We start from the raw sequence: 17,852 nt of genomic DNA on the forward strand, positions 1-17,852 counted from the left end.
TAATTAGAACAGATATTGTAAAATTGAAAGTTACTGACATTGCAGATGTTGTGTTATTTGTTTATTGTGGTAAAGTACACATATTATTGTAGCCTTTTATAAGTGTACAACAACAATTCATTGTGTAACCATCATCATGATCTATGTCTAAAACCTTTACAACTAACTTTTAAACAATAACTGCTTCTCCCTCTTTCTCCAGCCCTTGGTAACTTATCTTTATCCTACTTCTGCCTTTATGAATTTGCTTATTCTAGGTACCTTCATGTAATACTTGTGTCTGGTTTGTTTTCTTTCTTAAAAAAGAAAATAGTAGTTCAGTCTATGATAGGCTTATGTCTGTGGTAGCCTAACTTTATAATAAGTCTATTTTTCACAAATGTTACTTTCGTGTCATATTTTATCTTTTTTCTATAATGGTGTTTATTGAAGAATAAAAGTCAAGTTCGGTTTGACTCACTTCTTGTTACAGTAACTAATATTAAGGCTTGTATGGCTGGTTTTGTTGGTCTTGGAAACAGTTGAAATCAAGACTAGGAGTAGATTCCTACTAAGTTAAAAACTTCTTTGTAAGGTGTAGTGATGCGTGCTTGTAGTCCCAACACTTGGGAGGTTGAGTCAGGAGGATTGCTGTGAGTTTTTGAGGCCAGCCTGAATTACAGACTGAAACCCTGTCACTAAATGACCATCCATAAATAAATAAAATCTTTGTTTTACTGAATGTAGCCCAACCACTCTGAACCACACAAGGTATATTGTGCTTTCAAAAGCTGGATGCCAGATTTACTAGCTTACCAGGAAAACATTTAAAAATGCTTCTGCATTTTACATCAGTGTCACTCATGTAATACTATTAATTGTATGAACTTAAAATTTTCCTTCATTTCCTAAAGCTCTTGTTTTTGGTGAGCAGAAATATATGGAAACCAAAGAAGTTAGCAGCTTGGCTCTCTTACGGCGTCTTTATGACCTAAAAGGTCTCTATCTTTAGATTATTTCTCTGTTATCTGCTGGGTTCTTAATGTTTCTCAAATTTCTTAGTCACAGACTTTTTTATATGCTGAAGTATTGTTGCAGGCCCCAAACAGCTTTTATTTATATATGTTGTACCTTTTTTTGTATTAGAAATTAAAACAAATTAAGATATTCTTTATAAATACAAAGTTATTGCATGTCAATATTTTTAAGAAAAATAGCAATATTTTTTCCTAGAATAATAAAGTAGTGAGAAATAGCCTTGTTTTATAGTTCTTTAAATCATTTTACAATATAGATTAATACAGAATAGCAGGGATCTTCTATTTTTTTCTTCATTAAATATATAATGATATTTATCCCATGCCATGTGACTTTAGGAGAACTCTACTGTACACACGAAGAAAGTGTGTATCTTAACATTTTTATGAAAGTAGTTTTGACTTTTGAAGGGTCTCAGATTCCCAAGATTCCTTGAATAAAACTTGGAGAGCTGCTGCTTTGGCAAAAAGTTGGTTGGTATTAGATTTCTAATACCAGCATCCTTGAGGTTTTTGTTGGTTTTACCAAGAAGCTGTTTTATGAATATGTATGCAATAACATTAAGCTATTGTTCTATGGGGTTTGGGTCTTAGCTTACTTCATAGTAGTTGGCACTTAGCAGAAATACATACATTTTCCATTAGTACCTGTGAAAAAGCATTCTTTGACGCCTTTGAGAACTGTGTTCATTTTCTCTTTTGTTGTTTTCCTATATTTAAAAACATACACAAATATGACCATTTTCAATAAACTCAAAAGTAGGGAATAATTCTAATTATCTATAATAACTATTTTTGGCATAACTGAAATTAGATATAAATTTCATAGGCTTTTGAAACTTCTTTAAGACCCTGGTTTTGAGTATGTTTTTCCCATGAGTCTTCTCTTGTATAATTACATTTTTTTTTTTTTTTTGTCTTTTTCCTTTTTATCAGTACCGGGGATTGAACTCACGACTGCCTGCTTGCAAGGCAGGTGCTTCTGCCGCTGAGCCAAATCCCCAGGCCTGTATAATTACATTTTAAATAAACCATTGGTAATGCAGACTATAAAATAATTATAGTTCAGTATCTGCTGATTGTTTGCACTGTTCTTCAGTCATTTTGTGATCATATGTGAGCTGGTAAAGATAACTACGCATTCTCTGTAAAACTACTGGCAACTCAAATATAGTTTGAGATAGAATTTTTGTTTTCTGCAGATTACAGATTTTATAAATTAGAGGACAAAATCTTTGAAACATAAAAGTTATTTATTTCAGAGTAATGTAAAATTGTGTTTGCTTTTTAGATATGAAGTATGCTGGTATCTTTGATTGCTTTTAGTTTTGAGACTACAGCATTTTTATTTTAACTTTGTGTGTGTGTGTGGTGCCAGGAATTGAACTCAGGACCTTGCACTTACCAGACAGGTGTTGGTGCTACTGAGCTATGTCCCTGACCTGGGCTGGAGCATTTTTAATATGTTTTTTTCCTTTAAAGTTATTTCTGTCTTTTTTGTATCTTGCAGTTAATTGCTTTAATCAATAGGAATTGGTTCATAGTATCCTACATTCAGTGCTTTTTTTTTTTAAAGAGTAACTGGTAGATGAGATGTATGTATGTATGTATGTGATTTTGTGCCTAATTTTTAAAAATTTGATCCATAAACAGCGTTTCTAGTAAAAGGTGATACTTGAAAATTTTTACAAAAGTTGGACTTTTTGTACTCAATTTTTTTTTTGTACAAACTTGTAAGTTGATGTCTTCAGAGTTGAAATAGAAATCTTGAGTTAAAGGAAAATAGAAGTTTTTTTCTCTTAAACTTAAGTTACTACAGATATTGTATTCTGCTACTGCATCACAAAACACTGTACTTATAATAGCTTAATATTATACATGGTTCTTCTTGAGCAGTTTTCTCAGTCAGGAATCTAGGAGCAGCTGAACTGATTTCTTTGCTTCACAATCCTCAGGTCTCTCAGTTATGTCTAAAAGTTTGACTCAGGAAAGATTCATCTCTGACCTTACTCGTGTTGTCATTGTTAAAAGTACTTGGTTTCTTCTTTAGGCTGTTGGGCTGAGAGGGCCACTGGCTGTGGTCCTCTTCAACATGGCAGTTTACGTCATCAAAGCATGCAAGCTGAGATGGCAGTAGAAAGGGTACCAGCAAAATAGAAGTCATTGTCTTTTGTAACTCATCATGTAAGTGACATCCTGTCATTTTTGCTGTGTTCTCTGTGTTAAAACCAATAATAATGGCCAGCCCATTCTCAGTGCAGGACATACATAGCAGAAGTATGCAAAGGCGTATGTAAAGAGGCTTCAGAGACCATTGAAAGCATGCCAGAAGTTGGTTATCACTTTTTGTTTTTGCCTTACTTAAACAAATTAATGATGATTACATGAAAAGTGAGTTTATAGACAATCTTCATTCTGTTTTGTTGCGACCATTGAGCATACTAAGTTATTTTATGGGAGGAAATTTCTGATACGTATAGATTTTAAAATACTGTTTTTAGCAAGAATGTTGACTTTCTGTTAATTTGCTGCAGTTCCCCATGTAGAATTTCTGATTTGCCTTCACCCAATGCTCTTTCACCTTTAAGAGTGCATATGTTCTCCTTCATATACTGGAAAAACAAAAATTTTTTCTCCCTTTCTCTTTGAGAGTAACATATAGTACAGGTTCTCATACTGTTTTATTCTTCAGTGTCATGTGTAGGTATTTTCGTTTGCTAAATATTGGGAAGAACATTTATTTCCTCTGTATTGAATTTTGTAGTGTGAAATCAGGGGAGAAGTTTAGAATTTAATACAGGGATTCTTTAAGTATTGTCCCAAGCTAGCAACATGTCATATCCTGGGAAATTTGTGAGAATCTAAATTTTGTGGTTCTACCATTAGATGTACTAATCAGAAATTGTTAAGAAATGGACTAGCAATTTTTAGTTGAATTCTCCATATTCTCATGCAGGCTCAAGTTTCAATACATAGTTTATTCAGCCTATTAAAGTTTGAATATTGTTTTTCCAAAAGATTTTTGTCACCACTAGAAATCTCAGTTTTACTGGTGTTAGACATGGCTTTCTAGGAAAAGATAGTTTTTCCTACTCACGATGTTATTACCCTTATATTGCATCATGTATTAAACGTTCTCAGTTGTAATTTGAAAGTATTCTTGATAATTGTCAAAGAATAGGTTGTGTCATGCTTCATCAACTGTACAGTCCTATTCCAGTGAACATTTATCAATAACGATTGACATTAAATAAAACCTTAGATGAAATACAGGTTTCACAAAAACAGCCGTTGGTAGTTCCCCCATGCCAGTTTCTTGTTGCATGGGTGTTTTTTGGAAAGACATCTATCCATGGTTTTTTCTTTGACTGTATTTGTAGTCTTAGTTGTAGTTGATTTTTAAAGATCTCCCCTATGATACTACTGTGGTAAGATTAAAATTAAAGGCAGACTAATTTTAACTACCATTGTTGCATGTTTAATTTGGGTTTATCTTTTATCTTTAGTTTGCATTTTACAGTTTAAGTATTTTTGAAAGGGCCAGAAATTTCTTTGGTTTATTTATTCATTTATTTTACATGACTTGACTGAAATAGGAATTAGTTGAAGGGATAGAAGCTGCTCATGTTTTCCTTTAGGTAGACTAATTACAATAATAGTAACATGGAGTAGGTGGCTGATTTTGGGGTGTTAACATACAAGTGAAATTTAAAAATTTAAAAACTAGATCAAAAAGTGAAGTTCAGTAGTGTACTAAAAATTCTGTACTTTTCTAAAGAAAACTAGGTCATAATGCATATTAAAAACATTTACTGCTCTGCTTTCCTTAATTTCCCTGTTTAGTTTGGAATCTGGGTCTCTATTAGCTTGTATTGTCTGCTGGACTCCTTTAGTGAGTTCGGAAGCTGTAAATTAACCTCAGGATGGATGAGAATTGCCCTAAATTGTGGATTAGGTGGGTAGATTTGTCGAATCTCATGGTTTTTGAAACTGGATGGCTGCTTTACATACTTTTTTTAGTTTTGCTGGGCTTATAAGTTTAGGGTATCCCTTATTGCATTGGTGCTTAAATCAGGTGGTTAAAATGTAAGGTGATCTGCTATCTTTATATAAACTCTTAACTTGGATAAAACATGCATGTCAGAACATTTTAAACTAAAGGATTAGCAAGTTTCCATTGTCAAGAAAATATTCAAAGGTGATTATTCCCCTTTTTTTTGCATGCATGTAGCTGATGATTTAAAATTTCCCCTCCTTTGTTCTAACTTTGGTATAGTTTTAAAGATAGCGTTTACTACTATGACTGTGTTGAACTTACTTACGGTATATGATTTTTCATGAGAAAATTGTTTTAAATTTCACTGAAAGTAGTTACAATTTGTATATCACGTAATTTGCCCTTCATGTATGCCTTAAATTTAAAATACAGACTTTAATTTTAGTACTTCTCAATAAATTTAAGGGCACATTTGGCCAAAATCAGTCGACAGTGTTCATACAAAATTATTTCTTAAAATTTATAATGTGTGCAAATAAATTAGTACTTGCTGGCACTTTTGGAAATAAATAATCCATATTTATGTTAAAGTGCCCTGGGAGTATGTACATATATATATGAATTTGTTTATACCCCCTTCTACTCCTACAAGTAAAAAAAAATATTAAATTTTTTTTTATTCCTGCTAACAATAATCAAACAACCTTAATATTTGAATGGCCCACATTGGGTTTACAAAAGTGAGTAATTCCATAATCTTCAGTTGTTTTGTACTGCCTGTAGTATTAAAGAATCCACAGATCAGTTTCCCTATTAAAATACTAGGAGAACAGGATCAGGCATTGATTATCAAATTTAGTTAGCAGTAATGTTACGGAGTTTGATATTTGTGCACAAGTGTGCTTTTTAACTGATGTCTAATTTCATTTGTGATTACAGCTAGTGGGGGAAATTTTGTTATCAAGTTGTTGACTGGGTTTTCATCAGGGAAGTTGGATATTACATTTGAATTGTTGTTCTGCAAGGAAACAGAATGCTTCTCTTTTGAGTGACTGAGCCAGGATAATGAGGCAAGGGGTTTTATTTCAAAGTTTTGGTGATGGCATAAATACATAACAGGTTCTGAAATCCAGTTACTATATTAAATTTCATCACTTGTTTTTTAGGTATCCCAATAACTGTACCACCTCCAGGTAAAACTTTTTTCATGTTTTCTCCATCATTGTTAATGAACATGAAATTTCAAGCTCATAGTTCCAGGAGGGTCAGTGTTGATGTGGTTAGAATCAATTAGGCTTTGGGTTTTCAAGGTCCTATTTTCAGCTCTGCCTTTGCTTCATTTCAGTTTTAAGAAACTTAGTTCTCTTGTACCTGTCTTACCCTGTGGAAATAGAGATTGTGAGAAAATTCTCACCATAATAAATTTTGAGAAAAGAGAATGGAATACAAAATAATTTTTATAAAATTTTTCAGACCAGTGAATTTTTTATATGATAAAGAATACTGTAAGAGAAAAGTAATTACCTTGACTTTTATCAGTTTTAAAATTTTTTAAATCCAGCTGGCGTAACTCTGTGTTATGAGAAAATAATGTCCCTAACCTCACAGCAACTAAATAAATTAATGAGTGGTCCAATGGTTGTTCTTAGAGTTGTGAATAAACTGTTTCTTGTTGTAATAGTATGGTAGTAGGAGTTTATGTGTGGCTTAGTTTTGTTTTTTACATTTTTGTCAGTTTCTTTTGCGGTGTGATAGCAAACTGTATTAGCAAGTGTGTTTACTAAGCTCAGTATTAAAAGTCAGGAGTGATGCTTGGAAGGGTGGGTCTAAATTGAAAATGACCTGCATAAACAGAAATAGGGAAGTTTAAATTGCTCAGCAGAGTGTACATACTTAGATATGGTGATAGTCACGGATTGTGTGTGAATGTGGCTGCAAGAGGCTCAATCAGGGAAAGTCAAAGCAATTGGTATCTTTTTTTTTTTTAATTGAAGAAGCAATGTGGTTGTGAAGCTATATAACATAAGATTGTGAGCTCTAGGACTAATGTTGTAATTGCTAAATTTTCTGCTTGTGTTGCTGTTTAATAGAGCAGTTACAGGTCTTACAACAGGGTACAGTAAAGAGCATGGTAAACTTGACATAGTTTACAGCAGGGTTAAACATTTATTTAAATGGAACTTTGAGAAGAGATGGAGAACTTAGACTCAACTTTACTTAGAATGCTAAAAAGGTGGCTTAATAGAAGAGATTTTAAATATATAGCCAGTAATAGAGAATGCAATAATGGAGTATTTGTCCTCATTGGGACAGCATATGAATTGTAGCATGAGGGGCTTAAGTTATGTAATTTAATTTACTTCCTAAGAGTGAGGGTTGTTAAGAACTTGGAAGGAATTGGTATCATACGAGGTGCGGAATCTTTAAAGTCTTTTGTTGGAATACTGTATTGCCTATCTGAATTTGAAAGTGCAGAGTAGGTTAGATAAGATCCCTTTTATCTATAAATTGTGATTTGTCATTTAGGTATTACAAATTATTGACACGCAGACCTCATAGTAAAAAGGTGCAGATTTATTTTCCTTCAAACTAATCCAAAATTCCATATTATGCCTTTCTTTGTAAAGTAGTTCATTGGGGTTGTGCTATTTTAAATGTACCTTATGGCAGATGTTCTCAGCTTTGAGCATTTATGTATTTACTGGTAAGATTTACTGGTATTCATAAATTATACATTTTAAGGAAATTTCTATGCATCTGAAATCCAAAATATTTTTTAAAAGAAGTGAATGGTACTTTGCTTTTCTTTTAAAATATTTTAAATAAAACATATCTGGTGGCAATACTACTGCTGTTTTTATGTGGAAAAGGTAAGGCATTGAGATTTTTCATACTCACAAAATGGGCTGTGTGTGGTGCTGAAAATAAGACCGGGTGTCCTGACTGCTCCCCGTTTGTGCTCTGTGTGTTAGGCCAGATTATTCATTAAAATTTTTATTGCTCCAAAACTCTGTTTGTAAGTTTAAGATCCATTTTTTTTCTGTTCATTATAACATAGAGAAGCACGTTTGTGTCCTCAAAGAAATCTAGTGATATGCAGCAACTTTGTTTCACTTATGACATTAAATACAAATTCTGTTAATTTTTTTGTTTTATGATTGAATGTTTCAGGTTTTCCTCCTCCACCAGGTGCTCCACCGCCATCTCTTATACCAACAATAGAAAGGTAAATCAGTACAGATTCTGTGAAATTTTGATCACTGGTAGCCCTTTGACACAAGAACATATAGTTTCAAAGAAAATTTTATAAATATAGCACCTGCCTTTTAATTCATAAATCTAATCTGTTAATTGCTTTTATTTAACATGTTAGACTTATAGCCTGATATTAAAACAGAGCAAAGAAAATGAAATCACAGTATTTTGAAATAGTATCTTGCTTTTACTTGTACCACTGTTTGTAAAAAACTTCTAGGGCCGGAGATTTAGCTCAGTGACACAAGTGCCAGTCTAGCAAGTATGAAGTCATGAGTTTAATCCCCAGTACAAAAAAAAAAAAAGAGCCACTTTGTAAAAAAAACCTCTAGACTGTTAAAATCTTGGCTCGAGTCAGTGTGGAAAATATAAACAATTTACTGGAAATTATAAATAATACATATTTCTTTTGAGATTACATAAGAAAAACTGCTACAGACTCTAGTAAAAAAGTAAAGATGCTTTATTCCTTGCTATTCTGCTGCATCTCAGCTTTCATAGGGAAGAATTGGATCCATTCTGCAGAATTTTATTATACCCTGTGCTCAGTTTACATTAGCTAGGCTGCTATACTGAACAGTATCGGTGGTGGTAGTATTGGGTTAAAAATCATAGGGTGTGAATCACAGTGTTGCTAGACAAAATTCATAACCTCTTTGAGACTCAGTTTCCTTTTATAACCCAGAGGTTGTTAAAATTTTGAAGATTAAAATAGCTAATGACATAAAGTACTAGCACAATTCTTGGCAGCTAGCTATCACTAATTAATGGAGTTACTGTTATTTCTGTTTAAGTGACAGATACACTCTAAAAATACCACATTTGTAAAAAAAACTCAAATTATATAAAAAGAAAACTGTGAGGACTTAGTAGCATAAAACCATGCATATGGTCTTCAAAGGAAATTATACTTAGTATGTATGTGTATACAAGGATTTGGTTTTATCAAGTCCTTGTTAAGCACATTTCTTGAAATGTTAAAAAGTGTTATTTAATGAACCTGTTTGTGGAACTAAACTACAAATTTATAATCATTAAAGCTAGGGTTTTTTAAAGATTAATTTTAAATTTGAAATATTCTGTTAGTCTCAGTATTTGTTATCTCACTATAAGCTAAATTGATTTGAGTTTACTTATGGCAAATAATACTAGTAGGTTATATTTTTCTTTAAAATTAGGTGGTAAGTTTAATGATTTTTTAAAAAGTTTAATACTTTTGAGGTTAAAAAAGCCCTGGGGTTTTATATTTTAAAATAAAATTACAGAATTAAGACATTAAATGATGGGGGAATATAAGTTACAATTTTGCTGTACTCAGGAGTATGTACTTATAGTCCTGTGTACTCAGGAAGCCTGAGATGGGAGGATCACTTAATTCCAGTAGTCTGAGACTCTCCTGGGCAATATATGGAGTGCCATCTCAAACAAATGAAAAAAGTTATAATTTTCCCTGCTGTTTTTCTGTCTGTAGCATATGATTAAAATTAAAAATGTATTTGCAACAGACACATAAATACATTTTTCCTTTCAACAGTGGACATTCCTCTGGTTATGATAGTCGCTCTGCACGTGCATTTCCGTATGGCAATGGTAAGTTACTAGTTAAGAAGATTCATATTCATAATTAGTTACCTGGATTCAGTCATTAAAGTACTTACCTGTTTTTAAAACAGTAAGAATATCGTTCCATGGTCTAAAGTAACATTTGTAGAGTAACTAAAGGTATTAACTGAAAGAGTATCTGGATTTATATATCTGTCAATTACTTAAACAAGAGTTATCATTTATACCTTTAAAAATTAATAAATGGTACAACAAGCCGGGCGTGGTGGCTCACGCCTGTAATCCCAGCACTCGGGAGGCTGAGGTGGGAGGATCATTGTGAGTTCAGGACCAGCCTGGGCTACAAAGTGAGTTCAAGGCCAGCCTGAACTGCATAGGAAGACCCCCGTCTCAAAAAAGACCAAAAAAAAAAAAAAAAAAAAAAAAAAGGTGCAACAGATATTTGTACCTTTCCTTTTCCTAAGAGGATTTAGGATTTGTACCCAATCTCAGTCTTCATTGTCCATGTGAATCATGGCATCCAATTAATCTGTTTTTGATTTTCCCTGCCTTGTTGAATCTTTGTTCTGAATCATTTGTAGTCCTTTTGTGTTCACTTTTAACTACTTCATTTTTCTAAAGATGTCTGATGACATTTTCATTGTGTGAGTCTTCCTTTTGCCTTGAATACTTACAATTCTGACTTAGGATTATTAATTTTCTCATTTCAATATTGTTGTGTTTGAGGAGGAAGAAGCAAGACAGGAAGGGTGAGTTGGTAGAACAGACAGAACATGTATGTATATCAATTAAGTTTTCCATTTATACTTTTAGGCATAGATTGTGGCATCTCAGAACAATCACAGTAGTAACATCAGAAACTATTTAGCTCAGCTATACAAGCGCCTGCCTGGCAAGCATGAGGTCATGAATTTGATCCCTGGTACTAAAAACAAAAAGGAGACCATTGGTCACAGATCACCATAAGAGATATAATAATAATGATGAAAACCTTGAAATACTGTGAGAATTATAAAAATGTGACACAGCAACACCAAGTGAGCACGTGCTGTTGGAAAATAGTGCTTGATAAGGGACTGCCACAAATCTTCAGTTTATTAATAAAAAGTTACCTTTGAAGCATAATACAGTGAAGTACAATAAAACTGGGCCTGCCTATAAAACTGTGCTATGGAGTTTGGGCCTTTTTTAAAGAACTGTAAGGACCCAGTTTTATGCTGAGTTCTGAAATTACAAGATTTACATTTGAAAAACTATTCTCATTGTTTAAGGAAATTATAGGATGTGTACAAAGGATATGATTTTTTGTTTGTTTGGAATTGAGGGAAGGAACATTTTAGAAACTGTTGAACATGTTAAGGAATGAAAAATAGTTTTTTTTTTTCTCTGTCTGCATAGTTCTTAGAATGAACCATGTTAACAAAATACAGATTAACAAGAGAAAAATGTATTAACGTGTACCTCATGTGACAAGAGAAATACCCAGGAAACAAGTAGTTTTCAGAGAGCTGGTTGGGGAAGTCTGGCTTATATGCCATCTTAGCAAAGAACAGCAAATTTGTTTGCATACTCTTGTAATCCTGACAGCCTTTTAAAGTAGATATATTGTCATTGTTTCCACTAAATACGTGAAAAAATTGAATAATCAACTTAAATAATCTCTCCGGCGCCACACAGCAGACTGGCTTCTACAGGCTGTTATATCTAAATTATATTGGTTCTCTAGAACAATATTTTTGTATAATTCATACCTAAAGAACAAGAGTCTTGTCAGTGAACGAGCACTATGTCTTTTTTCACAGCGATTTTTTTATGTGTTTCAATAAACTGTTATAATTATTTCCATATACTTCTTTCCTATCTTGCTATTAGATTTAGGACATAGGCATCTAATACAATTTTGTTTCTGTTGTAAATAGTATGCTCATTTAAACAGTTGAACTACATGTTGTGTTCTTATTTCTTAAATATATTTTTATACTGCTCTCAGCCATTTATCTTGCTGAACTCTGTTTCTAACTGTTCAGACGGCCTTGCCTTCAGGTAGTCTTGCTCCTTTCTTTTCAGAGTTTTGCTTTCCCCTAACATTCCTGTTTTGGGGGCTTTTTGTTTTATTTTCTTTGTTGAAGTATTAAAAGTGGAAGCCTGGCCATTTTCCTCTTTTTCTTTTTAAAGAAATGCTTTTAGATTTTCACTGTTAGTTCTTAAATAACCATACGTTAGAGAAAGGAAATCTCTTTTTCTCCCAGTTTTCTTTTGCAAGGACTTTTGAACTGTGAATGGATGTTGAGTTTTATCAATGCTTTTTGAGATTATTATTATTATTTATTTTCTCTGATCTGTTAATGTAGAAAATTAGATTTTACATTTTTATGTTATTAAGATACTGTTATTGCTGAGAATAACCTAACTTGGTCATGATCAATTCTCTGTTAAACAGTAATTGTTGGCTAATAGTTATATAGCATTTTGACATCTCAGTTTATATGTAAGCTTGGCCCTGATTTTCCTTTATTTGGACTGTCTTGTGTACTGGTTTTGGTATTAGGGTTATACAGGCTACATGGGACACTCAAGAAATTATTCTGTTTTCCAGAAATTTGGGTACTATTGGAATGACCTATTTATAAATTATTAGAACTGACCTATAAAAGCCACCTGGCCTTGTGGGAAGATTTTAAATTATAGGCTTAATGTCTTTAACAGTTATGAGGTTAATGAGACCCTTTTGTTTGGTAAGGTTTTACTTTTCATAGAAATTTGCCCATTTCAGCTAAGTTTTAAAGTATAATAGTACAAAGTGTACAATTTTCTTTATTTTCCTTTATTATTTAATCTTTTCTTTATTATTTAATCTTTGGAGTGTCCAGTTTTAGCCCCTTTTTGATTTTGATATTGTATAAGTTCTTAAGTTGGAAACTGTTAATTTTCAGTCATTTCCAGTACAGTATTCCAAGACTGTTTCCCTCCAGAATACTTTAACATGCCTAAACTTTTGATATGTCATGGTTTTATCTTATGTTTGGTTCTGAGTGATTTAAATTTATGATTGTTTTGGACCAATGGCTTACTAGAAATGTGTTTTTAATTTGAAGTGAATTATTTTTCTGTAACCTTTAAATTTTACATCCAACATTATATGAAATTTAGAGAATGTGATGTTTATCATACCTACTCCTTTCAAGTGTATATTTATTTTTATCTAAGTTTTACAGTTTTTTGAGAAGAGTAAGTGCTTTTTGATGTGAACAGTATTCCTTGTTATTTACTTTACCTTGTTAGCAATGAATTGCTCAAAACTTACGTATCTGTACTGGGATCTTTTTGTCTGCTTATTTAATCTGTTAGAGGCTAAGAATAGTATGTCCATTGATTGTGGTGGGTTTTCTTATTTCTACCTGTTTTCAGCAGTGGCAACTCTAAAATTAAAGCCACTGTTGTCAGATGCCCAAGGGGTTCAGTTTGCTCCTTTTGGTGAATTTCATCCTCCATTCTGATGCAGTGTTGTCTGTTCTTTCTTAGGAATCTGCTTGATCATTAGTATAGCTACGTAGCTACTCATATGGGAACTCTGGAGCTATTACTATTTTATTTTTTCCCCTTCCATCCTCTTACTTTCAACCTGTGTTTTCATATCTTCAAAACATACTTTGTTTTACAAGTAAAAATCAACAATCTTTGTCTTAATTGATACACTGAATCCCTTTTATTATTGACCTATTTGAATTTGTCTTCCCACTCCCATCCTTTTAAAGTCATTTTTTAATTCATTTTTTAAATTTCAGTTTTCTTCTGTATTCTTTTGAAATTCTACATTTTTTTCTATTTTTACCCTTAAATTTTATGATGATATATATCAATATATAGTGAGTAGTACCTAAACCTTCATCAACATACTTTAGAACAGATTAATCTTTGTCCTCTTTATTCCATTGTGATTCATTGATTTTTGCATATGTAATTACCATGTTATTGAACTATTTTTATGTTAGATCTTTTTTTCTTTTTCTCCATTCATTTGTATCTTCTTTATAGTGTAGTTTTCCTTTTTTTCCCCCCAAAGGTATCTAAGAGTGTATCTTCTTGTGGGAAAACCAGTTGGTTATACATTTTACCCTTTTTATTTAGAAAAGACTATTTTATTCTTAAAATATGATTTTTTGGGTATATTTTTCTAGTGGATTTTTTTTTCAACACTCCAGTATCCCAGTGTGTTCTGGGTTTTTTTTTTTTTTTTTCTTTCATTTTTATCAGTACCAGGGATCGAACTCACGACTGCCTGCTTGCAAGGCAGGCGCTTATGCCGCTGAGCTAAATCCCCAGCCCCCAGCCCCATGGTTTTTATTTTTGACATTAGAAGCTTATGGTCTGATTTTGATTCTTGTTCACCTTGCCAAATGAAGGCTCTTTAAGACTTAACTAGGTCTTTTGAGATTTGTTGCTGGATTTTTCTTTACTGTTAGGGGTGTTTGCTATGTGATATTTTAATTTCTATTTACAAAATAACTTTCTGTTGTAATTTAATGACATTATTGGTGGGGGTTTTATATTTTCGTTTTTCAAGTACCGTAACCTTGTTTTTAATTACTATTTTTTTCTTTAGTTGCCTTTCCTCATCTTACTGGTTCTGCTCCTTCATGGCCAAGTCTTGTGGACACTACCAAGCAATGGGACTACTATGCAAGAAGAGAGAAAGACCGAGATAGAGACAGAGACAGAGACAGAGAGCGAGATCGGGATCGGGACCGAGAAAGAGAACGCACCAGAGAAAGAGAGCGGGAGCGTGATCACAGTCCTACCCCAAGTGTCTTCAACAGGTTTGTTGGGTGTGCAGGAGATTGTGCACAAGTATTTCATTTACACTTAACACATTCTTACTTAGTGTGAGGACTTTTTTGTTTTCACTGTTAGAGACTTTCCATCATCAATGAAACAGTTTTCAAATTTGTTTATTCACTTAAACCTTAAAAGAATTGTGTAGTCCCTCACAAATTTTTATCTTGGCATGTAAATTTTTTTGCATTATGCTTCAATAGTTGACAGTGTAATTTGCAGATTATCATTTTTAAATATGCCTGATAGGTTGGAGACATTGTGACTTAACATCATCATCCATTTTGTTAAAAAGCAGTAATAGGCTGTCTTTAACAGCTGAAAAGTTTTCATTTCTTTTTGTGCTTAAATTTTTCTGTGCCACTTCCCCCAAAGAATTTTACAATAATATAAAAAATCCTAGAGAGTGGGGAGGGTTAGGAGTAAGTACTCATCTAGTTTGTACAAGACCTGGGATTGATCCCCAGCATTGCCTAAATATAAATCTTTTTTAATTTGAAAAAACTTTAAATAGATTATCCTAAATTTATATATTAAAATGTTTAAAAGTTTTGTTCCGTGGCCAAAAATATCTTAAATTTATTTCAAAAGTTCATCTGATTTTGGTTATCATTTATTTTTTGTGGAAAAATATTCTGAAATTTAAAAAAATTTTGTAATGAAACTGCAGGTTTTACTGTAATAGTTTGTTCTCATCCCTAATTAATATATGTAGCCATGCATTCTATAACATATATTGTTATAGAAAAATAGAGATTGCCATTATTTAATTTCCTTTTTTTTTTTTTTTTTTCTTTCTACTTTCTTTTTTGGTACCAGGGATTGAACTCAGATGGGTGCTCCCTGGCCCTAATTTGTTTCTTTAAAAAAATCATGTGTATGTGTATTTATGTATGTCTGTGGACACTGAGGAACCTTATTCACATAAATTAGGCCTATCCAAATCCAGCGTGACTTCATCTTAACTTGACTGTATGTGCAAGGAGTTAGGACTTATAATTCATTTGATAATTTTAAGTCTTCAGTTTTCTTAGTTTCTTAGAAGAATACCACTAATGCTTTACCAGGACATGAAAAGACTGTTAAATTATACTAGCTACTGTTGATTTAGTGACAGTTTAACTTGTTTAACATTTGACTAGAAAAGGCTGAGAAAAGCAACATACTTGTAATTTAATGCATACTTTCTAAAATATATTTTTAAAGCTTAGAAACAACTTTATATGTATGAAAGATTTTTCATGCAGACCTTAGAACTGAAAATTTGCTTCATGGCATATGGAATATAGGTACTGTGTACCTTAACTGAGAAAAGGCTTTCTCATTATCAAGCCAAACAACCAAGAGACACATTGTTTCTATCAGAAGAAAGTCTAACTTTATCCCTAACCTAAGGAGAACTGTCACAGAGCAAATATGGTGCTGACTTCCTAACTCTGTTTTGCTTTGCTTTCATGAGACCTTCAGGTTTCTTTTAAAACTAGGTCAGGGGAAATTGTTACCACTCCTACCTAACTATTCTACAATATACCTGAATTTAGAATGGCTCAGGACATAAGCCAAAATACTGCCATTTTGCACTCCTTACTTGGTGCTCAGCAAAAAGATGTGTAAGATAAGACATGAAGCCCTAGGAAGAAGCTTTATCATTCCTCAAATCCTTACTGGGACTGATGTTTTAAATTCAATCCTTTTAAGTCATGGTGGTTTCTATACCCTGAAAAAATGTATCACAGTAGAATCTTCTTATAGAAAGAATGAGGATATTACAATGAGAGGAGAGGTTAACTGGAGAAGTAGTGTGATGCTTTACCTGCAGGTATATAAATCTTTAGAAAGGAATAAATATGGAAATTGAAGATCTGGAAATTGATTTTCTTTAAAGCTGGAAAGAATTCATATACTGAATGGGATATTAGTATACTCCACTGATGTAGTAAGTATCAAAATTTTGATTATACGGAAGTCATTTTACAGTCAGGCTCTTATTGCTAAGTTACCTCCTCCCCCCTTATGCTTGTATCTTCTAATACCAGTTCTCTCCTAACCTAGTGCACCGTATTTCTAACTGCACCTTGTGTTCTCTTCTCAGCCTCACAAGCTTCTGTTTATTCTTCTGTCATCCATTTTATATCTTTATTGTATGTGAGTTGCAGTGAACTTTAAAGACAAAACTATTTCCTTTATGAGCATCTCTTTATTATGTTTCTTTAAAAAAAGCTTTGCTACTAGTTTTCTTTTGCTGTCTTTCACAATTTGTGTAATACTTGGCACCTAGTAAACGTGTAAATGAATAAATGACTTATAATGCAATATAGCAAAACTAATTTTGAAAATTACTTAAACTGGGGGGCTGGGGATTTAGCTCAGCAGCTTAAGCACCTTCCTTGCAAGTGTGTGGTTGTGAGTTCGATTCCTGGTACCGAAAAAAAAAATTATTAAACTGTCATCTAGATAGATTTTGAAATGAATGAAAATCAACCATTATCATACTCAGAGCATTATGTGTAATCATATTTACATGCCAGTCCAGATACCACAGTGTGGAGTGAAGTAAGTTGCATACAACTTTTTTATGTCATTTCTTTTTAGAAGTAAAATAAATGAGATTTTAAGCTACAGAGGTTTTGTTTTATTTTGTTTTGTTTTTTGAGACAGAGTCTTGCTATGTAGTTCAGACTAGACTTGAGCTCACAGTATAGCCAGGCTTAGCCTTCTGAGTGCTGGGATAGCAGGTTTCTGTCTCCATACCCTCTACACTATAGTTCTTGTTTATTAATTTTGCTGGTTAGATGATATATCAACTCAGCATTGTTGCCTGATTGAGGTAACATTTGTTCTTATTAGATTTGGTTATGTGATCATAGATTCTTGACCCAAAAAATCCTGAGAGATTAGTTAGGCTAAATCTTGACACATCAGATAAGGAAATGGAAGCATAGAGAAATTAAGGTAATAATAGTTATTACCACTTTGCAATATAAAATATGGTCTGAAATATGGTTGAGATATTACTTAAAAACCTGCATAGTCTTAAAGTTAGGTAGTTAAAAAGTATTTAACTTTTCATTGTGATTTTTCTTTTCTTCCAAGTTGGGGTTTTTCTTGGTTAAAACCCCAGTTAGTAATTGGCATTCTTAGTCCCTTTTCTAAGCCAGATACAGAAATATTCATACACTGTTACAACA

At 32.7% G+C, this 17,852-nt stretch overlaps 1 protein-coding gene across 18 annotated transcripts in view; it reads left to right on the forward strand.

Moving 5' to 3' along the window:
- The window catches only part of Fip1l1 (factor interacting with PAPOLA and CPSF1), a 78,116-nt gene that overhangs the window by 53,504 nt on the left and 6,760 nt on the right, over nucleotides 1-17,852 (forward strand). For 9 of the 18 annotated variants that reach the window (XM_063240436.1, XM_063240431.1, XM_063240433.1 and 6 more), the window contains 4 exons: nucleotides 6,180-6,206; nucleotides 8,185-8,239; nucleotides 9,803-9,858; nucleotides 14,435-14,648. In XM_063240436.1, coding sequence (XP_063096506.1) covers nucleotides 6,180-6,206; nucleotides 8,185-8,239; nucleotides 9,803-9,858; nucleotides 14,435-14,648 — 352 coding nt within the window. The remainder of the gene's footprint in view (nucleotides 1-6,179; nucleotides 6,207-8,184; nucleotides 8,240-9,802; nucleotides 9,859-14,434; nucleotides 14,649-17,852) is intronic. The other 9 variants (XM_063240432.1, XM_063240435.1, XM_063240437.1 and 6 more) reach the window with 1 other exon arrangement.

This window comes from Cavia porcellus, unplaced genomic scaffold (genome assembly GCF_034190915.1).
Source record: "Cavia porcellus strain 051 isolate PalLab524CR breed Dunkin Hartley unplaced genomic scaffold, mCavPor4.1 scaffold_30, whole genome shotgun sequence".
NCBI classification, from domain to species: domain Eukaryota; kingdom Metazoa; phylum Chordata; class Mammalia; order Rodentia; family Caviidae; genus Cavia; species Cavia porcellus.